Source organism: Musca autumnalis, unplaced genomic scaffold, assembly GCF_047663935.1.
Source record: "Musca autumnalis isolate F117 unplaced genomic scaffold, ASM4766393v1 scaffold_7, whole genome shotgun sequence".
NCBI lineage: Eukaryota > Metazoa > Arthropoda > Insecta > Diptera > Muscidae > Musca > Musca autumnalis.
In genome coordinates, this window is record NW_027412310.1 from 942,510 (window position 1) to 967,746 (window position 25,237).

The 25,237-nt window shown below is 36.1% G+C and overlaps 1 protein-coding gene across 1 annotated transcript; it reads right to left on the reverse strand.

The window, feature by feature from the left end:
- Positions 1–23,171: 23,171 nt before the first annotated feature.
- On the reverse strand, positions 23,172–24,939 carry LOC141388181 (uncharacterized). The gene is made up of 3 exons (XM_073958209.1): positions 24,335–24,939; positions 23,801–24,278; positions 23,172–23,741 (listed from the first exon to the last, which is right to left on the reverse strand). Exons 1-3 carry the CDS (start codon positions 24,520–24,522, stop codon positions 23,298–23,300), a joined length of 1,110 nt encoding a protein of 369 aa, XP_073814310.1. The 5' UTR covers positions 24,523–24,939; the 3' UTR covers positions 23,172–23,297.
- Between the last annotated feature and the right edge of the window lie 298 nt (positions 24,940–25,237).

Genomic DNA, 25,237 nt, shown 5'->3' on the forward strand with positions numbered 1-25,237 from the left:
ATAAGCTTTTAACAACAAATTTCTCAAGTCTTTTATAAGCTTAAGGCTTACGTTGGTAAGCTTATTATAATATAATTCTCAAGCTTTTTTGGTATGTTGGGTTATTAAGAGCCACAGACATTATATGAATTGAAAGTACACTTACTTACATCCTTACATCCTTTCGTTTTTGCAAATTCTTAACCAGGGTTCAAACACTTTTATGTTGATGTGTGTGTACACTGACCTGCACTGACCTTTGTAGAGTATTTGTATTTTCTTTATGAAATAATTGTTTGTTGCATTGTTCGTGTATTGCAAAATTGTACATGTTTCTATTGTGCAAAACAATGGAACATAATTTTCTATATCTACTTTAATTTGGGATATACGCATAGCACTCATTAAGGTCAAACACAAAAATCATGCAATAAAAAAAAAACAACATGAGATGCAGTTCTCAATTTAATATAAAAAAATATTTACCTGAAGGCAACATCCCAATTCATTTACACTTCACAGGTCTACGTGAAATGCAATTGGCTTTGTGACGGCCACATATGTTGGCTGGTATTCATTTTTTATTTTGCGGCACAAAGATCATTTTTTTGTGCAAATTTAAAGAAAGATATGTGCAAATAAAATGTAAACAAATGGTTACGTCTGTCCATCATACAGTGTTGGTTAACAAAATTATACTTGTTGCCACCGAATTAAAAGACGTCCCACATTTGTTATTGAGCGTAAAAAACAAGCGTTAAAAAATTGCGCTTTCATATCAAGGTCGTTTTTATACAAAAATGTCATTTATGTCGATTCAAATGCTCAGTAATATTATGTCGTGTGATAATTGAGATGCAATGTTCATCTAACAGGCGCAAGTGTTAAGCGAGTTGTACATATTGTTGCAAGTTAATGACACTTGACAGATTAACTTTGCAAAAGCCTATACTATAAACGGGATAATAACTTTGTAAGAAACTATAACGTAAACGGACGTTGATTGAAATGGAGATAGCTAATAATTCAATAAATGAAAAAAAAATAATGAAGTAATTTCATATTAGTCTTAGAGTATATATATATAATCCACATGCAGGTTCATTTTTCTTAAAAGTCGATTTCACTATTAAAAAGTCGATTTCTCTAATTCGTTAAGTCGATTTATGTATCTCTATTGAAAACTCATATGGTTCCAACACGGTTGTAATTAAAGTGACAACCACATGCCTATCTTGAACCTGAAATATCACCCTGTAACTAAAACCACGTTTCATCTTTCATTTCCTCCTATCCGTGGTAAAGCCAAGAAGCATCAATCTTTTTTCGTGCCCAAATCTGTTAAAATTAAAAGTGATATTGAGTATTTCTCATATTTATATAATCTTGTGCACAAAGATTTGTCTTATAACAAGAGCTGAAACACAAACGACGACAATCCTCATCATTTTTTTTTTAATAATTACTAAATTCATCATATTGGGTAAGCATAATTGCTAGAAAATACCATTTCTCAGTTCGTGTAAAGTGATAAAACGTGTTTCTTTATATTTCTTAATCAGATTTTTGTGGTTTAAATCATTTTAAATCTTACTTAAAGATTGGCCACAATATTCCAAATACTCCTTAGGGTGAACGCCGTATCATCATATAAATTATGATTTTAAATACCACTAATAGATAGTAACATCAGATTTTCATAAGGGACATTTTTGTTAAGAATAGGCAATTATCAAAACTCAAAACCATCAGAAATCACGTTTTAAGAGGAAATTTTTACATCCCAAAGAAAGACAAAAGAACTGTAAAGAAGATATTGTTTCACCATTAGCCACCAGGTTACCTAAGCAAAGCGAGTGAGTACACTAACCAAAAAAAATATATAAGTGTGAAATATAACAATTAAAACTTGCCCAAAGAGATATTAAAACCATGTAAAATATTTTTTATTTTAAATCGTCATATACATCTACAAAACTGTAAAATTGTACAAAACACCAACTTACGTAACCGCTACATTTTTCTTTGACACGGGGTCAACATTCTTCAAGTATTTTGCAAATTTCATTACATTAAATATTTTGCTATGTGGAAATTCAACTTGTCATACAAATACTAAAGCCTACTTTTAGGCATTAACATTATATTCTGTCATATTACACCAATAAAAATAGTTAAAAAACTTTTTAAGTTAAACGGTTTTATGTTAAACATACATTGCAATGTTTTAAAACCAAAAAATAATAAAATAGATACAGTCGTGGGAATTATAAACATATGCATAGACTAGACTACAATAAAACCGTGGGGCACGTCAATTGTCTACAATCGTTGATTAAAATGTTTGTTTTGTAATGTTACACTATAATTAGGCAGTTGTTCAACCGACAACGATGGACGTGTGATAAGTAGGGCTAGAATGTGGAAACAAGCTAGCAAGCTCGATTATAAGCGAGTTTTACGGTTTCATAGTGGTGAGCGAGTAGTACTTTGTCGATTAAAGACAAACTACGAGCAGTGAAACGCTTCCTCGCCAGGCAGCAGTGTGAATGTCCAACGATAAACTAGTTGAAACATCTCTTTTATTTACATGGAGTGTATAACTATTGGAATTTCCATGAGCAAGAAATAGTAAGTAATTTCCTCACCGTCTGCGGGCCAACTGCCTAACGACGAATTAAACGATTCTTCTATCGCACATTAAGTCGATAATTTGTAGACAATTGACGTGCCCCACGGTTTTATTTTAGTCTAGTCTATGCATATGTTTATAATTCCCACGACTGTATCTATTTTATTATTTTTTGGTTTTTAGTACATTTATCTTAAACATTGCAATGTATGTTTAACATAAAACCGTTTAACTTAAAAAGTTTTTTTAGCTATTTTTATTTTCTAGTTTTTGTTTTTATTTCGCATTCTGTTTAATTCGTTTAGTGCTTCATTATTGCAAGGTTTCTTGCCCGTTAGTTTATTGCAGTCCAACTCCTCTATACGTAGTCCCTGCAAAGATCTTACTCTACTAAGAGCCACGTAGGCTTGACCTTCTTCAAACAGATTCGCACCTAAGTATACGACTGCGTGATCCACAGTGCTGCCCTGCATTTTATGTATAGTAGAAGCCTATGATAATATTAAAGGCAACATTCTTCTTTCAGCCGTCCCGTAATTGTACTTAGCTGGAAACTGTATGGCTTACGGCTGTATAAGATGTACTGTATAGTGCACTGTATTCTTCTTGTCAAGCCCTTTTATTTGATACCCATATTGGTAGGATTGATAAAAAATTGTTATCAGCCATTTGGTAGCGGCGGCCATCTTAGATTTCAATTTTGCATAGTAAATTGTATTCTACTTGTTGAAACCTTTCATTTGATACCCATTTTGATGGGATTGATAAAACCTAAGTTATACGCCATTTTGTAGAGGCCGCCACCTTAGATTTTAATTTTATATAGTACATTGTATTCTACTGGTTGACCACTTTCATTTGACACCCATATTGATGGGATTGATAAAACCTACGTTATCCGCCATTTTGTAGCGGCCGCCATCTTGGATTTAAATTTTTATAGTATATTGTTGTTGAGCTTGTTGAGCCCTTTCATTTGATACCCATATTGATGGGATTGATAAAACCTACGTTATCCGCCATTTTGTAGCGGCCGCCATCTTGAATTTATAATGATAATGAATAAATATAATTGTATTGTGACCAAAATCCAAAGTATATACAAAATTTCAGATTAATCGTTTGACAGGGAGAGGGTGAAATTTGAATTACTAAATTTGACCCAAGAATAAATAATAAATAAAATAAAAACAAACGGGGTGAGCTAAATGAAACCGTTTAATATAACCTACGTTATCCGCCATTTTGTAGCAGCCGCCATCTTGGATTTAAATTTTTTATAGTATATTGTATTCTGCCTGTTGAGCCCTTTCATTTGATACCCATATTGATGGGATTGATAAAACCTACGTTATCCGCCATTTTGTAGCAGCCGCCATCTTGGATTTAAATTTTTTTTATAGTATATTGTATTCTGCTTGTTGAGCCCTTTCATTTGATACCCATATTGATGGGATTGATAAAACCTACGTTATCCGCCATTTTGTAGCGGCCGCCATCTTGGATTTCAATTTTTATAGTATATTGTATTCTGCTTGTTGAGCCCTTTCATTTGATACCCATATTGATGGGATTGATAAAACCTACGTTATCCGCCATCTTGGATTTCAATTTTTTATAGTATATTGTGTTCTGCTTGTTGAGCCCTTTCATTTGATACCCATATTGATGGGATTGATAAAACCTACATTATCCGCCATCTTGGATTTCAATTTTTTATAGTATATTGTATTCTGCTTGTTGAGCCCTTTCATTTGATACCCATATTGATGGATTGATAAAACCTACGTTATCCGCCATTTTGTAGCGGCCGCCATCTTGGATTTCAATTTTTTTATAGTATATTGTATTCTGCTTGTTGAGCCTTTCATTTGATACCCATATTGATGGGATTGATAGAACCTACGTTATCCGCCATTTTGTAGCGGCCGCCATCTTGGATTTCAATTTTTTATAGTATATTGTATTCTGCTTGTTGAGCCCTTTCATTTGATACCCACATTGATGGGATTGATAAAACCTACGTTATCCGCCATTTTGTAGCGGCCGCCATCTTGGATTTCAATTTTTTATAGTATATTGTATTCTGCTTGTTGAGCCCTTTCATTTGATACCCATATTGATGGGATTGATAAAACCTACGTTATCCGCCATTTTGTAGCGGCCGCCATCTTGGATTTCAATTTTTTATAGTATATTGTATTCTGCTTGTTGAGCCCTTTCATTTGATACCCACATTGATGGGATTGATAAAACCTACGTTATCCGCCATTTTGTAGCGGCCGCCATCTTGGATTTCAATTTTTTATAGTATATTGTATTCTGCTTGCTGAGCACTTTCATTTGATACCCATATTGATGGGATTGATAAAACCTAAGTTATCCGCCATTTTGTAGCGGCCGCCATCTTGGATTTAAATTGTTTATAGTATATTGTTGTTGAGCTTGTTGAGCCCTTTCATTTGATACCCATATTGATGGACTTGATAAACCTACGTTATCCGCCATTTTGTAGCGGCCGCCATCTTGAATTTATAATGATAATGAATAAATATAATTGTATTTTCACCAAAATCCAAAGTGTATACAAAATTTCAGATTAATCGGTTGACAGGAAGAGGGTGAAATTTGAATTACTAAATTTGACCCAAGAATAAATAATAAATAATAAAACAAACGGGGTGAGCTAAATAAAACCATTTAAAAATAGGATGTTTGTAGATTACAGAATATAAAAAAATCGAATAACTTAAAAAAAGTTGTAAAGAAATTTAAAATATGAATAATTCCTTATTTCAACGATTAGGATATATATAAAGATCATAAAATTTTATATACTAAGACATAAAAAGAAGATATATAAAAAGATTAATATATATTGACTAAAAAATATAAAATTTATAAGAAACTAGCATATGCCCGCTACTTCGTTAGCGGAAAATCCCCATGGTATAAAGCAGGATAATAAATAAATTGACCAAAATTCAGAATATAATGTCTCCATTTCCCATTTACAACTTTTTTTTTATCAAAAATAAAAGCCAGTAATGCTACTTACGACAGTTAAGAGTGTTACTATTTATCTTTTTCTAAAAATCAAGTATTTAGTTTTCAATAAGAACTACATAACTCGAATCGTTCGCGATATAGTTTGACGTAAATCGACTTATCTCCAAAAATTAATGTCTACAATCGTAAAGCAAATATGTCTCTCCATCCCTCCTTCCCTTCGCATCTTATGGTATTGTTATTTTTTGAAGGAAAAAAAAAAATATTTGTTTGTTAGTTAATACCAGCACTTTAATGTTAATTAACATTTAGTAATATTCGTACCGCGAAAACACTAATTATCAAAAACTCTACCCGTTTGTAAAAATTGAGCTTGCTTCTATTTCCCCTTTTGTACACTTACAGAACTATATTTTAAAATCACCACTTTATCTCAACCAATACTAAATATCAGTTTAGAAATCTATCTGTTCACACAAAACCAAAGGTACCAAATATAGTACGCAAATTAAAACCTTTTTTACATTTCCGTTTTTTATTGAATTTTATTGAATTCGTTAGATAAGTACCCAACGCAATTTACCCCTCGCAAACCCCCCCCCCCCCCCCCCTGCACTTTTGTTGCACTTTTGTTTCATTATTTTTTGTAAGGAACAAACGGTATGCACAAATCTATCATTCTTAATATTTTACAAAACAGTTATATTTTACTCTTAAAATCAGAAATGTAAAAAGTGGAAATTTTAAGTTGAAATTTAATCATTACAAATGATGATTTCTGTGATACTAAGTATCCTCTCGCAAATGAAACGGTAAAAATAGAAATGCAGTGACAACCTGAACTTAATGTAAGACATTCTGTATAAAATTGATGGTATGATGATGGACCAAAGTCGATTGAAAGTTTTGTCTTTAAACTTTAAAATACTTCAAACCTATACCTATGTTGCTAATATTTCGCACAGAGGTTTTCTATATACAAAGAACAACAAATGCCAAATTACAACCAAATACGTAGGAAAATGTATCCTAACGGCCGGTATGGTTAAATGGGGGCTATACCAACGTGTATTGAGAATATTTTGTACATATTCCGAAAACCCTATATTCTAAAGCGGGGTACACACGATCAGTTTTGACTGTCGATTGACAGACAAAAATGAACGGCCACACTGGCAAGCAACCGATTACTTGAGCAAAACTGACAGTCAAAACTGATCGTGTGTACCCCGCTTAAAAGGGAAGTACACACTATCAATCAAAAATGACAGCCAACGTACTTTTAGGACATTTTTCCTGCAAATAACAACTTTTATTTAGCGAAAAAACCTTTTAAATACAATATATACGGTATTATTTAGATATTACAAAAGAAATTTTTCAGTTAGGCTTTGATATTCATGAAATAGACCTCGATGACTGTCAGTTTTGCTTGTCAATGTGCACTATACTTGATTTGCAGCAAAATTGATTGGATGAGTCTATAACGTAAAAATGGACGCTACCGCTACATTAACCTACAGGAAACCGCGTGTCTATGTGGTAAATATTGAGCCTCGCACTAACAACTAATATAAGTGGAATTTTTGTATTTTACTGTAAAAATTAGTAACCTATGTCCTTCATATCAAACTACAAATGTTTCGAAACTATCAAAATTCGAAACATTTGTATTAATTATTAAAAATTATCTAGTACACGGACAGACATATTGTCAAATAGTTAATAGGGGGCAGAGGTCTTATGATGTATTTTTGTTTATATTTGTGTAGTATTATTAAGAATTTAATCATATACAAATATAAATTAATTTTTTAGAAAACTGTATTAATTATTTTCGAAGTCGAGTAATTTGAGGGTACACAAACCTGTAGTGGGATTCTGTAACTCATTTTGCTGTTACCGGCAAAAATCTGTAAAATTAAATAGCAAAATTATGACTAAAAACATAAAGAAAAGTTGACATCACTGTTTGTGTCGCTAGAGGCTAGCGACTACTTTTTATTCTTCGTTAACTTACCGAAAAAATTCGTTAATTATCGAAATTTTAAGCATTTTAATTTTACCGACAATTATCGATACTACTAATGAACGTAAAAACGTGCAAAATTTTTGGAAATTTCACCATTACATAACGTTAACATAGATTCACCACAACACAAAAGAAAAAAGCACATTTTTTTATTAAAACACCAACTTCCCCAGCTTTATATATCACCGTGGGTCATCTTGCAAAACAAATAAAATCAAACCCTTCATACAGCACGGAAACAACTCGAGTTTAAGACCGACATAACCCGGTTTATAGTCTGGTCTTCAATCGTTTTGCAATTGCACTACTTGTGATGCTTAATATTGCTATTGCCACCTGAGATTTATGAACAGTTTCGTTAAGACGATACGAATACAAATGTGTTCAAACTGCTACCTGAGTTACGTTTTGTTTATATATGAGTTATTTTGTTTGTTTTTTGTTTTCAGTCAAACAACCATTTTGTACCCCGAAAGGCGTTTGGTAGTAATTCGAACGAATTTGATTACGGATCGTCGAAGAAATCAAATATATTATAGTCATTCATTAACCATCATTCAAACACAAATTTGTTTTTCACTGAACACTAATTTTAAATGTAAGTTATATGCATAGGTAAGGGTACTTTACACGATATGAAAAAATACATTTCGAAATGTCATATTTCATTGGTATTTTTCCCATTGATCTTTATTAAGTTTCGCATATTAGTGGAGGGTCTTTTTCCAGCTTTTTTCCTCTGGCGAATCCATAAAGTTTTTGTAAATAAGATTTACGTCTAGAATGTCTTGTCTTGGTAGATTTTATATTGTATTTACTTTTTTGATTTTTCAGGTTCCAAAAACCACAATTTTGACGTTGTCGTTAAATAAGTTGTAGAAGATCTTCAAATAAACCTCAGAAAACTTATTTTACCTAAAGCCATTGCTTCATATACAACCCTTTGCCATAGACAAATTAAATGTTCATACAGGAAAGAAAATCTTGCCATTTTTTCAAAAATCGCCTTCGAAAAATATTCTGTATTTTGGTTTGAGTCTGTTGACAGCACACAGCATGAGTAATCTTTTGTCTATACAATCGTTTGTCTATGCCAATACCATAACTTACAGTTCTCCGAAGTTTTCAGTATGTATTACATTTTTATTTTCCATGGTTGTAAGATGGTTGCGCCATACTTTTTGGGTCTCCTCGTTATAATACAGCATAATGTTCGTCTCATTAGAAAATATAACGTCATCAAAGTACTTTAAAGGGCTTGAAATCTTCTCTGTAGAAATTCGTTTCCCTATATTTTACGGGGGAGAGCAGTGTTTTTTCCTATCCCTTCGTGATAATGCTTTTCTGACTTTTTCACGTAACGCACATATTCCAAAATCGTTTTCAATTACAAAACTAAAATTTGATTCTGGTTTGTGGTCTATTATTGATTTCCTAAATTATTTGGTGACGAAAAGTTATTGACTCTACATTTCTATATACCAAGAACGCCATAAAAATTCGTAATTGCAAACAAATCGTGGGAATATTCACAATTTTATTGCACTTTAACTGATTTGCAAACATTTAGGCCAAGGCCAAGAAATCAAGTACATACAGTTTTTATTGTTGTTATTTCTGGCCGATTTCTGATTTTATTGCCTTAATGATATTTTAAACAGTAAAAAACTTAACATTATTGAACTAAATTTTGTTTTAATCTTAAATTAAAAATTAAATTTTCCAAATTCGTTGGTAATAATTTTTTGTTTAAAAAAGAAAATCTGTTGTGCGACATTTGTTAAGTGAAAACAAAATTACTCCAGATACGTAAAACTGGATCGGTTGGTTTTTACTGCTTGCATTACGTTAATACAATACAATTGCGACATCTATTGAAACGGAAGAAAAACTTCTAATGTGGTTTTATAATTTAGTGGTTTACGATAAAATGATACGATAAAACCTGCGCCTAGAAGTAAACTACAAAATTTGAAATTATTTGTGATAATTTACGGTATATAATATTTTACGGTATATAAACCCGGCCTTATCTCGCACATTTGCACCAACAGTGACCTACTGGTAAAATTTCAAGCTCATAGCTTTAGCCGTTTTGGCTGGGCGTTGATGATGAGTCAGTCAGTCAGTCACTTATCACCAAGCTCAAATATATAATATAAGATTTGCTACTCAAAACTATAATAAAAAATTACTATTTAAGATAAGATAAAAATGCATGCATTTATAAATATATAAAGGAATCTGTATACTAAAAAAGTACACATAAAATACACAAAAGAACTGTTTCATAATCTCAAAATTTATAATATAATTTATAAGAAACCTAAAAATACTAATTTTATTTGATTATAAGAAAAATTTTAAAATGTCTAAATACAGAAAATTACATAAAAATTCATGAAATTTAGTGTATTTCATTTAAAAATGAACTAAGTAAAATCTTAAAATGGATTGAATAGGCATGATATTGTTACGGAGTTAGATTTAACTAATCTCCGTGTAGACGTTGTTTTATTCCCCGATACGATTTGTACCAAATAAAACAGGGTTCGTTTTAGATTACGTTTCTACAATGCTTTATTTACTTTATTACACTTATTCAGAACCGACTTTAATTACTAAGCACACAGCAAGTCTCTAGTTAGCACGCAGCTATTCTTTAACCGATCTGTTCAGTTCAACGCTTAAAACACAACTCAACTCGTCATTGCCAGTTCCCCTGTATTTATACCCCAAAGTCTCCTTGGTCTAGAATTATCCAGAAAGTCTTGCAACACCTCGAATATGTGCAACGAACACACAGACGCACATTCGCACTAAGCGAACAACCATACTCACATACATACATGGGGGAATACAATTGGAAGACAAGCACAGTAATGACGTAACTACAACAACAAACAGATGCAAGAAATAAAGAAGTGACAAACTAAACAATAATTACATGACTATGGCAAAACAAAATAAAAGCACATTAATGAAAGGTAAAGTAACATCTAGAATAATGAAGAGAGTTCTACATGGTAGTTGTTGTTGCTTAAATAAAGTAACTGCGTAATAAAAACTTTACGTTACAATTCAAATTTTTAAATTAACGGAAATTAAACTAAACTAACTTAAACCTATCAGTTACATTCGTAACAATATTTTGATTCAGTAATAATGGGGTATTTCTTAATGATATTTTTTGGCACTAGAAATACCAAGGATGGCTGTAAAGTCATAAGGGGTGGGTAGCCAAAATGAGGCTAAAACATCCAAACCTCAACGGATGGAAATCTGCCATGTACATATTTTGAACTAAAAGACTTGAAGGTTTGTTTTCAGTTGCCTTACAATTTCATTTTTTTATTGTTGTATAATATTCCATATGTAAATTTAAAAGTCCGTTAAAACAATTACTGACAGGTACAAAAATATTATGTGTACAATCGAAGAAGAAAAAGAACCTCCCCATTCCGGCGAGCTAAGCCGCAGCCAGACCATCCCGTACCACATCTGCACAATAAGATTGTTACAAGTAATCGTGTAAATACCCTTGCTATTGTCTTATTAGATGATTCAGAATATATATCTCGACTTAAACGATTTAACATTCTAGATCTCCCTTTTAGAAAATAAATAAAATTAATTATGTAACGAACCTTAATATTTTTCCCAATTTTGAATATGTTCATAAATGCACTTGCAAATATTGTTGAATTTTTAGAATTCATACTATGTTATATATGCCAATAGTTTATATTTTATACAATTAACTTATTGTTGCTTTTAACAGATTGTAAATAAAGATTAACTAAAAAAAAACTTTTTAGCGATTCTCCACAAAATTTCTTTGGAATACATGCGGAGGCTGAAAATACTTCCCATTGACGATTTTTGAGTAATTTGATTTAAGGGGTCTTGAAGTTTTTGTGCTACATTTGGTCAACAGTAATTTAATGGCTACAAATATTGGTAATTTTTCCATTGGTTCATTCGGTAAAAGCAACCAAAAGCTATTTCTATTTTTAACTTTTTAACGATTCTCCACAAAATTTCATTGGAATACATGTGGAGGCTGGAAATACTTCCAATTGACGATATTTGAGTAATTTGATTTGGAAAATTGAAAAGATCCCCAGGGACCTATTCACTTATCTATTTTTTGATTAATTATTTTTTAAGAAACATGTATGTTTAATCCAGCCTGAAGGGACCAGATGTTTAGTTGCGAAAGCAGAATTTTAGGTGGAACACCAAGTGGACTGTATATTTTTGGATATGTGGAGTATCCACAATAAAGCGTAGCTTTGTTGTTGTTTGCCTCGTAGAGGTTGTGCGGTATAAATAAACGAAAAAACAGAGATATAAAAACACAAGGGTTATTATTATTATTGATGTTTGGCATGTTTATTGAATGTTTGCTCGTAAAGCTTCTACCTTTTTTAAATGGTTTTATTTAGCTCACCCCGTTCGTTTTATTATTTATTATTTATTCTTGGGTCAAATTTAGTAATTCAAATTTCACCCTCTTCCTGTCAACCGATTAATCTGAAATTTTGTATACACTTTGGATTTTGGTGACAATACAATTATATTTAATCATTATCATTATAAATTCAAGATGGCGGCCGCTACAAAATGGCGGATAACGTAGGTTTTATCAATCCCATCAATATGGGTATCAAATGAAAGGGCTCAACAAGCAGAATACAATATACTATAAAAAATTGAAATCCAAGATGGCGGATAACGTAGGTTTTATCAATCCCATCAATATGGGTATCAAATGAAAGGGCTCAACAAGCAGAACACAATATACTATAAAAAATTGAAATCCAAGATGGCGGATAACGTAGGTTTTATCAATCCCATCAATATGGGTATCAAATGAAAGGGCTCAACAAGCAGAATACAATATACTATAAAAAATTGAAATCCAAGATGGCGGCCGCTACAAAATGGCGGATAACGTAGGTTTTATCAATCCCATCAATATGGGTATCAAATGAAAGGGCTCAACAAGCCCAATATGTGTACTATAAAAAATTTAAATCCAAGATGGCGGCCGCTACAAAATGGCGGATAACGTGGGTTTTATCAATCCCATGGGTATCAAATGAAAGGGCTCAACAAGCAGAATACAATATACTATAAAAAATTTAAATCCAAAAATTTAAATCCAAGATGGCGGCCGCTACAAAATGGCGGATAACGTGGGTTTTATCAATCCCATGGGTATCAAATGAAAGGGCTCAACAAGCAGAATACAATATACTATAAAAAATTTAAATCCAAGATGGCGGCCGCTACAAAGTGGCGGATAACGTAGTTTTTATTAAATGGTTTTATTTAGCTCACCCCGTTTGTTTTTTAAATGGTTTTATTTAGCTCACCCCGTTTGTTTTATTATTTATTATTTATTCTTGGGTCAAATTTAGTAATTCAAATTTCACCCTCTTCCTGTCAACCAATTAATCTGAAATTTTGTATACATTTTGGATTTTGGTGACAATACAATTATATTTATTCATTATCATTATAAATTCAAGATGGCGGCCGCTACAAAATGGCGGATAACGTAGGTTTTATCAATCCCATCAATATGGGTATCAAATGAAAGGGCTCAACAAGCTCAACAACAATATACTATAAACAATTTAAATCCAAGATGGCGGCCGCTACAAAATGGCGGATAACGTAGTTTTTATCAATCCCATCAATATGGGTATCAAATGAAAGTGCTCAGCAAGCAGAATACAATATACTATAAAAAATTGAAATCCAAGATGGCGGCCGCTACAAAATGGCGGATAACGTAGGTTTTATCAATCCCATCAATGTGGGTATCAAATGAAAGGGCTCAACAAGCAGAATACAATATACTATAAAAAATTGAAATCCAAGATGGCGGATAACGTAGGTGTTATCAATCCCATCAATATGGGTATCAAATGAAAGGGCTCAACAAGCAGAACACAATATACTATAAAAAATTGAAATCCAAGAGGGCGGATAACGTAGGTTTTATCAATCCCATCAATATGGGTATCAAATGAAAGGGCTCAACAAGCAGAATACAATATACTATAAAAAATTGAAATCTAAGTTGGCGGCCGCTACAAAATGGCGGATAACGTAGGTTTTATCAATCCCATCAATATGGGTATCAAATGAAAGGGCTCAACAAGCAGAATACAATATACTATCTTCTTCTTCTTTTTTTGCATATCCGTTATCCGGATGTTAAGCGATCATACAATATTACATTTTATTACATTGTTCTTGCAAATATATAGTTTATGTGGAAAGCGATAATTGTCGGTTTTTAGCCGCTGTTAGAAGACTGAGTTCATCGCGGTATCCGGTCCAGTCTTGAATATTTTTTAGCCAGGACAATTCTCTTCGACCTCTACCACGTCTTCCTTCAACTTGGGATTTGAGAATGATCTGCAGGATCTTATATTTGTTGTTCCTCATCAAATGTCCCAAATAGGAAACTTTCCGGGTTTTGATGGTTTTAATTAGCTGCCGTTGTACATTCATTCTTCGCAGAACTTCGGCATTTGACACTCGATCGGTCCATGGAATTTTGAGCACACGTCGGTATGCCCACATTTCAAATGCTTCCAATTTCTTCTCGTCTGCTGATTTTACAGTCCATGTTTCAGCCCCGTACAATAGAACAGACCATACATAACACTTGATAAAGCGGGTTTTAAGCTCAATGTTGATGTCGTGGCTGCTTAGTACTTTTTTGTATTTGAGAAACGCTTCTCTCGCCATTTCTATACGACATCGTATTTCATTAGAAGATTGCCACTGCTCATTTATTTGTGCTCCCAAGTATTTATATGATTTTACTCTCTCTATTTCTGATTCACGGATTTTTAGTGTGGAGTTGTAGAAATTGGTACTTTTACTAACGATCATATATTTTGTCTTATTAAGATTAATGTATAATCCGTATGAATTACTTATCTCGTTGAGGGAACTTAAGAGACTTTGGAGTCCAACTAAAGAACTCGCTATTATCATGGTGTCATCAGCGTATCGAATATTGTTAATGAATTGTCCATGTATTTGTATCCCAATCCTTTTTCCTTCTACGCATTCTCGAAATATTTGTTCAGCATATACATTAAACAATAATGGTGAAAGTATACACCCCTGTCGAACACCTTTTGATATTACTACTTCATCTGTAGTTTCACCGGATACTTCTACTGATGCTGTCTGGTTCCAGTATAGATTTTTTATGCATCTTATGTCATTGTTTTCAATGCCTATGGATGTCAGAATTTCCATTAGCTTGTCGTGTTTAACAGTGTCAAAAGCCTTTTCATAGTCTACAAAACACATAAATACATCTTTTTGGACATCGCGACACTTTTGGATTAGCACTTGAACACCAACTAGTGCTTCTCGAGTTCCCATTCCCTCTTTAAATCCAAATTGCGTTTCTCCCATTGCTGCCTCGCATCTGGGGTATATTCTTTTGTGAATTATACGTAGGAATACTTTTAAGGCGTGGCTCATTAGGCTAATTAATCTATAATCGTTGCACTTTCTGGCGTTTGCTTTCTTTGGTATGGGGACAAATGTAGATTTCAACCAATCTCGCGGATATTGTCCTGTCTCGTATATATTATTGAACAGTTTCACAAACAATTGTATATTGTTTTCATCGATTAATTTGAGCATTTCGGCGGGAATTTCATCTGGACCAACGGCTTTTTTGTCCTTTAACGATTTTACTGCATATATGACTTCTTCTTTGGTAATAGGATTTACACTTACGAGAGAGTTTTCGTTTATGTCAGAGTTTTCATTACGATCACAATCTGATCTTTCATGATCTGTAAATAGTTTTAATATGTATTCTTTCCATATTTGCTTTCTTTGCGAGATTTCAAAAACGGCTTGGTTATTATCATCAAAGAGTATAGATGGAGGTTTCCGTTTGTATATTCCGGCTGTTTCTTTCAGCTTTTTGTGCATATTAAAGTCTATAAAAAATTGAAATCCAAGATGGCGGCCGCTACAAAATGGCGGATAACGTAGGTTTTATTAAATTGTTTTATTTAGCTCACCCCGTTTGTTTTTTATTTATTATTTATTCTTGGGTCAAATTTAGTAATTCAAATTTCACCCTCTTCCTGTCAACCGATTAATCTGAAATTTTGTATACACTTTGGATTTTGGTGACAATACAATTATATTTATTCATTATCATTATAAATTCAAGATGGCGGCCGCTACAAAATGGCGGATAACGTAGGTTTTATCAATCCCCTCAAAATGGGTATCGAATGAAAGGTCTCAACAAGTATAATACAATTTACTATGCAAATTGAAATCTAAGATGGCCGCCGCTACCAAATGGCTGATAACAATTTGTTATCAATCCCACCAATATGGGTATCAAATAAAAGGGCTTGACAAGAAGAATACAGTGCACTATACAGTACATCTTATACACCCGTAAGCCATACAGTTTCCAGCTAAGTACAATTACGGGACGGCTGAAAGAAGAATGTTGCCTTTAATACTATCATGGGCTTCTACTATACATAAAATGCAGGGCAGCACTGTGGATCACGCAGTCGTATACTTAGGTGCGAAACTGTTTGAAGAAGGTCAAGCCTACGTGGCTCTTAGTAGAGTAAGATCTTTGCAGGGACTACGTATAGAGGAGTTGGGCTGCAATAAACTAACGGGCAAGAAACCTTGCAATAATGAAGCACTAAACGAATTAAACAGAATGCGAAATAAAAACTAAAAACTAGAAAATAAAAATAGGTAAAAAAACTTTTTAAGTTAAACGGTTTTATGTTAAACATACATTGCAATGTTTAAGATAAATGTACTAAAAACCAAAAAATAATAAAATAGATACAGTCGTGGGAATTATAAACATATGCATAGACTAGACTAAAATAAAACCATGGGGCACGTCAATTGCCTACAAATTATCGACTTAATGTGCGATAGAAGAATCGTTTAATTCGTCGTTAGGCAGTTGGCCCGCAGACGGTGAGGAAATTACTTACTATTTCTTGCTCATGGAAATTCCAATAGTTATATACTCCATGTAAATAAAAGAGATGTTTCAACTAGTTTATCGTTGGACATTCACACTGCTGCCTGGCGAGGAAGCGTTTCACTGGTCGTAGTTTGTCTTTAATCGACAAAGTACTACTCGCTCACCACTATGAAACCCTAAAACTCGCTTATAATCGAGCTTGCTAGCTTGTTTCCACATTCTAGCCCTACTTATCACACGTCCATCGTTGTCGGTTGAACAACTGCCTAATTATAGTGTAACATTACAAAACAAACATTTTAATCAACGATTGTAGACAATTGACGTGCCCCACGGTTTTAATTTTAGTCTAGTCTATGCATATGTTTATAATTCCCACGACTGTATCTATTTTATTATATTTTGGTTTTTAGTACATGTTTAAGATCATTGCCATGTATGTTTAACATAAAACCGTTTAACTTAAAAAGTTTTTTTACCTATTTTTATTTTATTTATTATTTATTCTTGGGTCAAATTTAGTAATTCAAATTTCACCCTTTTCCTGTCAACCGATTAATCTGAAATTTTGTATACGCTTTGGATTTTAGTGACAATACAAATATATTTATTCATTATCATTATAAATTCAAGATGGCGGCCGCTACAAAATGGCGGATAACGTAGGTTTTATCAATCCCATCAATATGGGTATCAAATGAAAGTGGTCAGCGGAGCAAGATGAATGTAGTGGCTGGACTCAGAAAATTTTGAAATTTTTTACACAGATAGGTCTCGGTATGCTGATTACGCCAATATATATATCATGTCTGGGAAGTCCATATTTCCCGAGATATAGCCTTCGAAAGTTCCGAAGAAACCCCTTTTTCAAAAATTCTAGTATAATTAATACAATCCCATTTTTTTGGTTTTTTTATCAGAGGTAGGCAGTGCCTACCCGGATAGACCCGGATACTCCGTATTTAACCCGTGAATCCGGTTACAAAACCCAAATTATACCAATATTGCTAAACATATATAAAAGTTAATAATAAAAATTCCCGAGGGTGTTTGTCAGTTCTCCTACCGGGCGCGTCCCCACCGGCGGATAGGGGGAGGTGGATGGTCGGGCTACTCTATCATTTACGAGGGAAATCACTTGTGACATGACCCGTCTAGGGTGGAGTGGCACGACCACCTACCTCTGGAACCTCTGAGGTTCCCGCGGACAAAAAACTGACTACGGGGGTGTTCCCCTAAAACAAAAAACAAACATGGAGGACAAAGAAGGAATAAAAGTTACGGTGCAGGGCCTAAATAACCCAGTACCGGCGGGGAATAGTGATCTGCCTGCGAGTCACACCTCGTCGTCATCAAGCGATCGTGAGCAAACATCTCCCACAGATGTGGGTGCCTTGGCATCTGTGGTCGACGGTACTGCTACAAGCACGCAACCGAAAGGTAAAAAAGATGAGGAGAAAGGGAAGCGAAGGGGGAGTTTAATCTGGACCCAGCCATCCGAGGATGGAAGCGACCCTGACTCCGAATCAGACAGCAGTTGCAAAATCAACACCACCGTTGTGGAGAAGCCCGTTAACGAGGAGGTCCACAAGATGGTAGAAGAGGTAAGCGAAAGCATATCTAAACTTACAACGGAGAAAAAAGTTCGGTGGACTGGAGCCCAGAGACGTAGGTACCAGAGGATCCAGGCACAGCTAAACAAAAAACAGCGGGCCGCACCAAAAGAGATCAACAATCCCTCCACTTCCTCGGAAGCGGCGAAGAGGATTAGATCTCCAGAGGAAGAAAATACCGCTAAACCAAGTAAGAAGAAAATGAGCTTCCCACCATCAAATGCCCCAAGCAATTCCTCTCAAAACCCACGCGAAGGAGACTGCCCAAAGAACCCTTCGACGGAGGGCGAAAAGGAGTGCTCGGGCACGAAGAAGGTGAGCGCGACCGCGGAATCCTCTGGAAGTACCAAGGGCTCTGATAAGAAGCCCAGGGCCTTCCAGAAGAGGAAGATGGGCGCAGAGACTGGCTCGGAGCCGCCATCTTCTTACGCCAAGGTGGCCAGGAAGAACTACAGGGACGAGAGGTGCTATGCAGTGATCGATACCAGTAGAGGGTCCGGCAGATTACCTAAAGAGCACCAGCAGGCCATCGAAAATATGGTCAGCGATAAAATACTGGAACACATTCTAAAGAGTGGGCCAATAAAAATAGTCAGCAGCGAGCTCAAAGGGGACCTTTTAGTATACCACTTGGGACCGCACGCGAACCCGGCCGCTCTCGAGGAAGTCATCAACAGTGTGACAACTCCTTGGGAAGGCGGAAAATTGAAGCTGGTGAGGAAGGACGAGATACCTCATCTGACTAAAGCGACGGTTTACGTCAAAGGGTATGGCTGCAAGTTCGAGACAGAACGCATGCTCGAGGTCTTTGGCAAGCAAAATGAGACCTTGGAAGTGAAGAGGTGGGAAGTCTTCCACAGGGAGGAGAAAGAGGATGGCACTCTCCTTGTGGTTGGAATTGACGACCTCTCACTATCCAGTCTTACAAAGACAAAGGGTAAGGCGTACTACATCTGTAATGCAGTCACCTTTAAAGTTGGAAGGGCACGAGTCGGGGAAGAAGAAGAGGATGCCCACCAAACCAGCAAGGAGGACAAACCACCGAGCAATTCCGAAGAGGGGGTCGAAGCCATCAGCGACTCCCAAGAAGCACGATTACTGGATGACTCATGATTGAGGTCATCCAGATAAACCTCCATCGGAGCGAAACGGCAACTCAAGCCCTGATGGATAAAATAAACAAAGGTAAAATACACATCGGTTTAATCCAGGAACCTTGGACCGTAAAGAACAAGGTTTCCGGACTAAACCACATTAATTACCAACTCTTTTACGCTAATACAGGAAACCGACCGAGGACCTGTATTATATGCCATAAAAACTTATGCTTTCTTTTCTCCCCAGAGTTGTCAACCTCGGACGCCACAGTGTTGAAGCAAGGGAATGGTAATATATACCTCGCATCAATCTACCTGCCGTTCGACTCGCCGACATTACCACCTTCGTCGGAGCTACAGCAACTGGTGAGGAAAATCAAGCAAACAGGTAACGAAGTACTAGTAGGTAGCGATGCTAACTCTCACCACATTTCGTGGGGTAGTACTAATACTAACAAGAGGGGTCAAGCCCTTCTAGAATTTTTGAATACTAACGACCTGATAACCCTTAACATAGGAAATACACCAACCTTTGTTAACAGAGTTAGGGAGGAAGTATTAGATGTAACAATATGTTCAGAAAATCTAATAAACGAGGTACATGAGTGGAGAGTTTCAAAGGAACACTCCTTCTCTGACCATAGGTATATTAGGTTTAAAATATCAAGGCCACCGCCGAATCCGATAACTTTCCGAAATAAATCCAAAACTAATTGGGCTAAATTCGGAAAACAAGTTAAAGATAGACTAGGGCAAGAAGTTGAGGTTTGCCTAAGCAAAGAAGATATTGATAGGAATGTCAATAAACTAACAGAGGCTCTAGTAAGGTCTTTCGAAGAAAGTTGTCCACTTCGAGAGAGGAAATCTGCCTACGAAAAACCCTGGATGACAGGGGAAATTCGTAACAAAGGCAAAGAGGTCCGAAGACTTTACAATAGGGCAAAACGTAAAAAAGCAGCTGTATTCTGGGACAACTACCAAACAAAACTAAAAGAATACAACAAAATGACAAGAAACGCCAAACGGAACTCCTGGAAGCTTTTTTGTGAACAGGTAGATAGCGTGAATGACGTCTCTAAAATTAAAAAGTTTCTATCTAAAACTCACTCACAACCCGAGCTTCTGGTTGATGAGACGGGTAAAAAGATGGAAACAGCCGAGGAAACTCTAAGCCTTCTGATGAGAACGCACTTCCCGTCGAGTACTACGGCACATACGGTGTCACCGATGGAGATAGCTCATGCATCAGAAGAAGCACCAAAAATCAACAACTTGATGATTAAAGAAGCAATAATGAGCTTCTCACCATACAAAGCAGCGGGACCAGACCAGATTTTCCCAGCCTTACTTCAAAGGGAAGTGGACTATATTTCGTCCAATCTGGTCGAGATTTTCAATGCTTGCTTAAACTTTGCGTATACTCCATTGGCCTGGCAAGAGGCAAGGGTAGTATTCATTCCCAAGCCCGGCAAGTCAAGTTATGCAATACCAAAATCTTATCGTCCGATAAGTTTAACTTCATTCTTACTCAAAACAATGGAACGGACGGTCGACACCATGATAAAGAGTAACATCCCTAACGATATGCTCAAGTACAAACAACATGCATACGTAAAAGGTAGATCAGTGGAAACCGCATTACATGAGGTAGTACACCACATAGAGAGAACCTTCGAGATGAAATTGTATACTCTCGCAGTTTGCATCGACATCGAAGGAGCGTTCAACAACGTCAGCACCGAAACGCTAATCCACTCCTTAGACGAGTTTCAGGTAAACCGGGCCTTGAGGCACTGGATAGACCACATGCTAAGGAATAGATGGATAAGCTGCGCGCTACAAGACGTAACAAAAAGAGACAAAGTTGGTCAGGGGACGCCACAGGGAGGAATACTATCACCTCTCCTATGGGTTACCACCATAAATAGTCTACTAAGGAACTTAACCGACGAAGGATTTGAACCCATCTGCTATGCAGACGACGTTATAATACTTCTTAGGGGAAAGAATCCAAATATACTCTGTAGAAGGGCCGAAACGGCTCTAAAAATAGCATACAACTGGGCTAGACCGAGAGGTCTAAATGTCAACCCGGAAAAAACAGAATTATGTCTATTCACTAGGAAAACGAAAATAGGAGCTTACGAAGAACCCGTTTTCCTAGATAAGATGATAAACATTTCTCCAACAATTAAGTACCTGGGAGTAATTCTAGACAGGAAACTTAAATGGAGAGACCATATTCAGGAAAGGGCTAATAAAGCCCACAGATGTTGGTCAACCTGCAGAAGAGCTATAGGCTCAAAATGGGGTTTCAATCCTAGGATGACACACTGGTTATACAGAAGCGTAATTAGACCGATTCTAACTTACGCTTCTGTGGTATGGTGGACAGCTACGGACAAGAAATGCAACGTAAAAGTACTGCAAAAAGTCCAAAGAACGTGCTGCTTAAGTATTAGCGGGGCAATGAGGACTACACCAACTAGGGCTTTAGAGACAATTTTATTTGTCCACCCAATAGAAATTCAGGTAAGGTATGAGGCAGCCATCGCAGCTATAAGACTTAAGTCGATGAGCGAGTGGATCGTAAGAGACCACCAAACATACCACCAAAACATATTACAGGTTACAACGGGTGAGTCAATAGATCATATTGTATCAGACCGTATACCTGAAACAATTGAATCCGCCTTGTGTGAAATTTTAATACCAGACAGGGACATGTGGATCGATGGAACCCTAGAACGGATGCCAACTGGAAGCTGTGGGTTCACAGATGGGGCCGTTCTAGGGGGGAGAACGGGTCTGGGTCTATATATCGAAGACCAGGAAACTAGAATCTCCCTTCGACTGCCGGATCATAATACGATCCTACAGGCCGAAATCCGAGCGATCACAGAGTGTCTGAACTGGTTTAAAGCTAACACAAGGCCAATCACTGTAAACATCCTAACGGACAGTAAAGCAGCAATTAAAGCAATAACAAGCAAGACGGTGAAATCAAAAACTGTCCTGCAGTGTAAAAAATCAATCAACGACTACTCCCACCATGGTTCTGTTAACATTATATGGGTACCAGGACATAAAGGGATTAGGGGTAACGAGATAGCCAACTCCTTGGCAAGGCAAGCCAGAGAGCAAGCTACGATAAGCCTAGAGAATGCTAAGCCTTTAAAAGCGACGCGTCTAGAGTTAAAAGCATGGGCAGAAAACGCCCATACATCCCTCTGGAACACTGAAGAGAAAGGGAAAAATACAAAAATCCTCTGGGGAAACCCAGACCAGGATAAAACAAAGGAACTCCTGCAAATGAGTAAAAAAGACATTAGTAGACTGACAGGCATCTTTACAGGACACCTAGGGCTACAAGCACACCTTCACAAAATCGGTTGTGCAGAAAGCAGCGAATGCAGAGCATGCGGAGAGGACGACGAAACGTTGGAACACTATCTCTGTCATTGCCCAGCCTTCGCGACGCTAAGAAACCAATTTCTAGGAAATAACACTATACCAGAACTCCACCAAATTAGGGCAAGCGAGTTCAAAAACTTAAGAGATTATGTCAATGGCACAGAATTTCTTAACTGATAAATTTATTTTCTTTTCAATAAATTAAGCAATAAAAAATTTATTCCCCTTAGGCTTCCGAAATTAGAGCGCACAACAGGCCTATACTGGCTTAAGTGTATGCCCCATACGGGCATGTGGCGATTCTTATATTCGCCCCTCTTTTCAACCTAACCTAACCTAACCTAATAATAAAATTATTCTTCCTGGTCATATTATTTTTATTACTTTATAATAATGATTTTTTCCGAAAGCAACTAAATTTAAAACACAACAAAAAATATTTTATAATATTACAACAACAATAGAAAACAAACAAAAAAACAAAATCCGTTCACGTTCTTCTTTTCTTCGCTGGTGGTGGATTCCATTGTGAACTCTCCGAACTGTCAGTGGAAAAATCGGTTTCTGAACATTCGCGTTCATTAGAGCCAACCTCCACTTCCAAAATCATAGGCGTTTCTGAAGAACCCACTCTAAATTCCTCCCGTTCGCTGTCAGCCGTAAGATTGGCTGGATTATACAGCTGACCCGCGAACCGGAAGAATTCAAGCAGTGGGTCCTTCTTATTTGCCTTGCACCATCTGAAAAATATGAATCTCTGCACATAACCGTTGAAAAAAATCTTTCGACGGTTATATGCAGAGAGGCTTACCTTCAGATGGCGCCATAAACCTTCTATCCCATTGGTGTGCCACCCCGTTTTGGGATCAACAAAATGTAGGGAATGATTGACGGTGCGATGTATATATCCCTCCTTATTTAGGGTCCTATAGGCCTGTAAACACATAATTATTAATATATACATATGTATAAATAAAAAATGCCAAAACCTACCTTCCAGCAATCGGAAACAATGAGTGTGCCAGGGCGTATATACCGCTTAATAAGGGGCAATAAGGTTTCCTTTGAGCGGTCTTCAACTGGGACAATGAAACACTTATTGCTTCCGCGCTCAATGCCCCCGAAAACACATTGCCCCTCTACTCGATGACCTCTGTGGTATTTTCTCTTGCCTATTTTTGATTCATCAATCTCCACTATGGTTCCTGGCCCTCCAATTTCCAACTCCCTTTGGAAAGAGCTGTAAACAACAACCTCACGGCAAAAATTGCTCCAATCTACAGCCGTACGCTTGTTAATTTTTGTTTCCTTCCAAATGTCCCTTAGAAGACCACCTCTTCGGACCCACATAAAACAAAATACCACTATTTTGCACATGGACAACTGTGATCGTTCAAAAAACGTTCCTGTACGAATGGAACGTTTGACATCACAGCTTCCACGTTGACGGCCACGATATACTTTCTGACATCTATAAAAAAGAAAAAAATTACATATTACCATGTTATATATTCTTAAAATACTTACCTCCACATCCAGCCATCAATATTCGAGTAGGGAGAAAGCCGCAAATCGTGCCCTTTTTTACATTTTAAGACCCCTTCTTGAGGTATAAGCCCCCACTCTTGCAATTTCCCCAAAGCACTTCTACTAATAGGGCCATCTCGCGAATTACCAAATAAATTATAAATTTCAAGTAATTGAATCTCCTCCATTTTAAATTTGTTTTAATTTTTAACTTTCATCACCACCAACGCACAAATATAACGGTTAACTTAGTAAACTAATCTTAAATTCTGTTTCACCCACTTTTCAAACAAAAGGGAAACCCAAAATATCACCTAATCACTAATAATCAGGTTTAAAACCGACCACATGGACAGATGCAATCTCGACCATTTTAAATTATAAATGCTCGCTAAATCGACGGCCGTCGGCTGGGGAATTCAGTAAGACTTTCTCCTATGGACAAGTTCAAATCTAGGGAACGGGAACAAATTCTCTTTTAAATTATAAATTTTTCCTTAAATAACCGGCCTTCGGCCGGGGATTTAAGACTTTCTCCTATGGACAAGTTCAAATCTCGGGAACGGGAACAAAATGTTCTTTTAAATTATAAATTTTTCCTTAAATAGCCGGCCTTCGGCCGGGGATTTAAGACTTTCTCCTATGGACAAGTTCAAATCTCGAGAACCGGAACAAAATTTTCTTTTAAATTATAAATAGCCGGCCTTCGGCCGGGGATTTACGACTTTCTCCTATGGACAAGTTCAAATCTCGGGAACGGGAACAAAATGTTCTTTTAAATTATAAATTTTTCCTTAACTAGCCGGCCTTCGGCCGGGGATTTAAGACTTTCTCCTATGGACAAATTCAAATCTCGGTAATTATAGCATTTTTTCTAAATATTAAACCACAACCAGTCGTATG

What these genes read in the sequence shown, in the direction of transcription:
- LOC141388181 (XM_073958209.1), bottom strand. Translation starts at nt 24,522, where the DNA reads ATGGAGGAGATTCAATTACTTGAAATTTATAATTTATTTGGTAATTCG. An exon ending in ATTGATGGCTGGATGTGGAG is followed by an intron (nt 24,279 to 24,334) that starts GTAAGTATTTTA and finishes TCTTTTTTATAG; the next exon opens with ATGTCAGAAAGTATATCGTG. An exon ending in TTGTTTCCGATTGCTGGAAG is followed by an intron (nt 23,742 to 23,800) that starts GTAGGTTTTGGC and finishes ATGTGTTTACAG; the next exon opens with GCCTATAGGACCCTAAATAA.